Raw genomic sequence first — 4,856 nt, forward strand, 5'->3', positions numbered from 1 at the left:
ATGTGATATCTATGTTATATATGATGTCTATGTTTATATATGATGTCTATGTTTATATATGATGTCTATGTTTATATACGATGTCTATGACAATACTATAGCTATGGCCTACCTTTGTAGTTTTAAACACGACTTGTCTTATGACGAGTCCAAACACGATGAGATTATTGACCAACACCAAACCCACAGGTAATAGGAATCCATATATAAGTGACTTGCCATGCAACCAACATATCTGCGGTGATTTGTATGTTTGGGAACCTGCGGTAATACTGGTTGTGACATCATTGTTATGACATCACCACTCATGACATCATTACCTTGTTGATGTCCGAGTGCGATTCCTGCGTTTAGACCGACGATGCACACAGGAACCCCGTAAGCGACGATCGAGGCTTTCAACAAATAATCCTCGCCGACCCCGGCCATTATCTGTATGTGGTTTGTGTGGAATATATTATACTTATACACACCCACCTATATATATACATACTTATACAAACCCACCTTAATCAATGAGAAATACATCTTATTGCTGTACACAGCCATCCACATGAAACTTGTAAGGAAAGCAAGATGCAGAATGATGGTTATTGTTGTACATAAGTTGTTATTATTGGTTGCGCTAACCCCAAACAAGAAGAATGAATAAACGACCAACAGATTGATGCAAATATGTAGATGGACAATCATGATAGATTGTTTGCGTGCTTCCCTGTGGTTAACATGTATATTAGTGTATATATTGTATGATATGGGTGGCATAAACATGAGTAGCTCCCTTTTCTTCAAGATTAAATTAACAATTGTTAAAACATGCTTTGGGTAGAAACTACTTGAGAAAAAATCAAATAAAAGTGAGGCTGCTAAACCCGACATAATACATGGGAAATAATGAATATGATGATGTGATAATGGTGGTTGTGACTTACTTGTTTGCAACAATGATCAACGCTGTTGCTAGGAAACAAAACATGGAAATAGCAGAACCTATCTTGCTCAGTACGTTCAATACGACATCTGGTGGTAGGGGGTGGATTGACTGCGGGATAATTGGAGTGGTTGGTTCGTTGTTGAATGTAACTTGTTTATCTTTGTTTGGCGGGGCAGCAACAGTCGTTGTAACACGGGTGTTCTGTTTCATACACCTTGTGCCCGCTTACAAGTTACCACATATGTAACTTATTTATCCTCACATGGCGGGGCAACGACAGTCGTTATAACACGAGTGTTCTGTTTCATACAACTCGTGCCAGCTTACAAGTTACCACGTATGTAACTTATTTATCCTCGCATGGTGGGGCAACGACAGTCGTTATAACACGAGTGTTCTGTTTCATACACCTCGTGCCCGCTTACAAGTTACCACGTATGTAACTTATTTATCCTCACATGGCGGAGCAACGACAGTTGTTATAACACAGGTGTTCTGTTTCACACACCTCGTACCCGCTTACAAGTTACCACGTATGTAACTTATTTATCCTCGCATGGCGGGCAATGACAGTCGTTATAACACAGGTGTTCTGTTTCATACACCTCGTACCAGCTTACAAGTTACCACGTATGTAACTTTGTGGTTGATTATTGGATATATTAAACTTACAACAAGCAGTGCAAAGTTGGTGAGGTGGCTGCATTCACAAGTTGGAGGTTGTTTAGTAACATCAAGTCCACAACCTTCACTTGACCAATCAGATGTCCCAAAATCCCAAAACACACAACGTTGGTTGACAAAGTAATTCTGGAGACAAACAAAGACATTCGTTCACTGATGTTAACAATGTCACTCAAGATTAAAAAATCGATTTTTTTTCAATAGAAATATTGTTTATTCATCCCACCTTCCCCCCCTCCTTACGCCTCCCATGCGTCGTATTCAACCCAACAAACTCGATCGTAACCGGGTTCTTCAGGTTCATGATTCGACCTCTGACCCCAAAATCCGCTGACATCACCATCCCAGGTTTGTTATTGGTTGGAAATAATGCTGAGTCACGATGACAAACAAATATTGTCCGTAGTTTTGACCCGATGTTCATCTTCCATGCTCTCTGTATCGCCTCTAGTGGTAGCGATATGTTAACTACCCACGTTGATGGGAATTGACTCGCGAACCACGTCGGCGCTGGTGCGTTACGTGATGATTCGGCCACCTGGTTTTGATTATTGTTTTTTTTAGTTCTTGTTGTTTTTAATGTTTAATTTTCCAATGATGTAATTGATTATAATTTAGGTTTTTAATATTTTAATGTTTTTTTTAACTCAATTGACCTCTATTTGTAGTTGGTTAGTTTGTATCTGAACAGGGGAAGCCCCATTAGTTTCCACTTTCCTTGCGAAGAAATCCAAATTTTGAACAAACGAGGAATTCGTTGCGATGGTTTGTGTCCTCAAGGTGGCGCTAATGTGGCTTATTGTCAACGCAATGTTTTGTAACAATGGAATATTCACCTGTAACAATGGCGTTGAATTACGACTGTTGTTTGGGTATTGTTGTGTCTATTAACTTTTGTTCCTATAAAAGCCCAACTTATAATTTAACATAAATAGCTTGTTGTTTGTCTTTTAGGTGTAGCTACCGTGCCTTTTTTAATTTAATACATTTTTCTGTAGGCTTTTTTTACCAACTGTTGTTTTATCGCTATATATTCTGTCTTTTTGGTTTAATTCTTTAATCTTCGCTACTAAAGAGAAAAACAAAAGTTTTTATTAATATAAAAGTTATTAATTTTACCGAGAAATTGTTTCTTTGAATGGCTGTTGTGATGTCATCAATCACCGTGGCAACCGAGGTAATCTCATGACTCGTCAAATTAAACGCTGACGTCACAATCTCGAGTATGTTGGCCGTTTGCTCCACACTGCTTTGTGTGGTCAACGTTGTGTTTGACTGGATGATGTTTTGTTTATTATTTAAATATTATGACATCACATGATTTTCAAATAAAACGAAAAGTAGGAAACTAGCAGCAAACAACAGTTTAAAAACACGCTACGGGTAAAAACTACTTGAATAAAGTGCCAAATAAAAACGTGGCTGTTAAAACCAAAGTAGTTCGTCTAAAATATATTCAAACGATAACAATAGCAATTGTTACCTCAATGGCACCAACTGTGATGTCACAACTAACAATGGTGAAAGTGTTTGTGTTGAAATATCCGGAACCTGGAACAATGGTGTTGCAACGCATGGTCGCACGTGGTATGCCTGCATTGTTATGTTATTATGATGTCATACCATTGTGACGTCATTACTCACCGTTCGGACATTTCTCAACAGATTTTGCGAAATTGTTCAACGAAGTTCGTGGAAAGGTCAAGTTGTTGTGGATTGTTACATCACAGTAATCTATGATGTCATAATAGGTTATTTTCGCTACCAGGTATAACGTTGTGGTTGCTTTTTTCTACCATTATCTCTCATCCTCTTAGTTTACCGTTCATAATAAACATAATGCATCCGTTAAAACTTTATATTAAATCAGTTCTTCTGGTAAAAAAGTTTATTTTCATGGCAAATGAAACATTGGGGCGATCAAATAAATTACCAGAAGTTAGAACAACATTTTTGAGAGAAGATTAATTTTAAGGTTAAATTTATTTCAACCATAGAAAGTGTTCAGTGATACCGGAAGTTAAAATAAACATTTTTTATAACTTGTCCAAGAACTGTTATTTAAAGCAAACATAGAAACCTTGTAAACACTTTGGAGGTTGGTTCATCCACTGGGAGGCAGCAGAGCACTGGTTGGTTGTGTTGCCGACCAATCTACCGACCACACAATGGTACGTCACTGTCTCGTGTATGATGTAATAATCCTTTATTGGAGTGATTGTTCCGTTGCCAATGACGATGGTGGGTGGGGGGGCGCAAACTGCGGTACATAGATATAATATATAACTGTTGGTGCATAGATATAATATATAACTGTTGGTGCATAGATATAATATATAACTGTACTTAAGTAAAAGTGTGCCTGCCAAACCAAATATAAATAAACTCCCAGTGAGTTACGCACATAGTTAATTAAAACAGCACAGAAAATAAGCAGCAAAACAACAGTCGTTAAAACACGCTAGGGTTATAAACCAGATGTTGATGTCACCACATGCCTGCTTCTCCTGTAGCGTTGGTTATCCAAGCAAGAGAGCGAGATAACTCAAACCCAGCCAACACCTTCGCCAGAATGAGGGTTTCCTCAGGGGTTGAAGGGACAACATAGAAACTAGGGGATAATTTGTGGATCATCATCATGTTGTTTTAATGTAGGAGGTTGTTTGTTTACAACTTACTGAATAACAGTTGATCCTGGTGTGATCTTGGTAACAATAACATCCACGCCCAGCCCCGCAGATGAGAAGCCGACCATGAAGTTGATGTTGAATAAGGTTGCTAATTGGTTGAACGCAAGCGATGATGTGTTGGTGTATTTAGGAAGGTACGGCATATTGTATCTAACCGCGAAGTATATTGCTTTGTCTGTAAAATAAAATCACAAAATAAAATATAAAAACATCACAACATGATATGAAACATCACGACATGATACGAAACATCACAACATGATACGAAACATCACAACATGATACGAAACATCACAACATGATACGAAACATCACAACATGATACGAAACATCACAACATGATACGAAACATCACAACATGATATGAAACATCACAACATGATATGAAACATCACAACATGATATGAAACATCACAACATGATATGAAACATCACAACATGATATGAAACATCACAACATGATACGAAACATCACAACATGATACGAAACATCACAACATGATATGAAACATCACAACATGATACGAAACATCACAACATGATATAAA

At 37.7% G+C, this 4,856-nt stretch overlaps 1 protein-coding gene across 6 annotated transcripts in view; it reads right to left on the bottom strand.

Annotated features, from left to right (window-relative positions):
• LOC100184723 overlaps positions 1–4,856 on the bottom strand; it is a 12,366-nt gene that overhangs the window by 2,548 nt on the left and 4,962 nt on the right. For all 6 annotated transcript variants that reach the window (XM_018815877.2, XM_026838780.1, XM_026838776.1 and 3 more), the window contains 13 exons: positions 4,297–4,483; positions 4,117–4,229; positions 3,699–3,878; positions 3,263–3,352; positions 3,102–3,211; positions 2,738–2,893; positions 2,275–2,454; positions 1,845–2,156; positions 1,607–1,744; positions 933–1,042; positions 508–715; positions 321–432; positions 113–261 (listed from right to left, as the gene is read on the bottom strand). In XM_018815877.2, coding sequence (XP_018671422.1) covers positions 113–261; positions 321–432; positions 508–715; positions 933–1,042; positions 1,607–1,744; positions 1,845–2,156; positions 2,275–2,454; positions 2,738–2,893; positions 3,102–3,211; positions 3,263–3,352; positions 3,699–3,878; positions 4,117–4,229; positions 4,297–4,483 — 2,045 coding nt within the window. The remainder of the gene's footprint in view (positions 1–112; positions 262–320; positions 433–507; positions 716–932; positions 1,043–1,606; positions 1,745–1,844; positions 2,157–2,274; positions 2,455–2,737; positions 2,894–3,101; positions 3,212–3,262; positions 3,353–3,698; positions 3,879–4,116; positions 4,230–4,296; positions 4,484–4,856) is intronic.

Source organism: Ciona intestinalis, unplaced genomic scaffold (genome assembly GCF_000224145.3).
Source record: "Ciona intestinalis unplaced genomic scaffold, KH HT000115.2, whole genome shotgun sequence".
Lineage (NCBI taxonomy): Eukaryota > Metazoa > Chordata > Ascidiacea > Phlebobranchia > Cionidae > Ciona > Ciona intestinalis.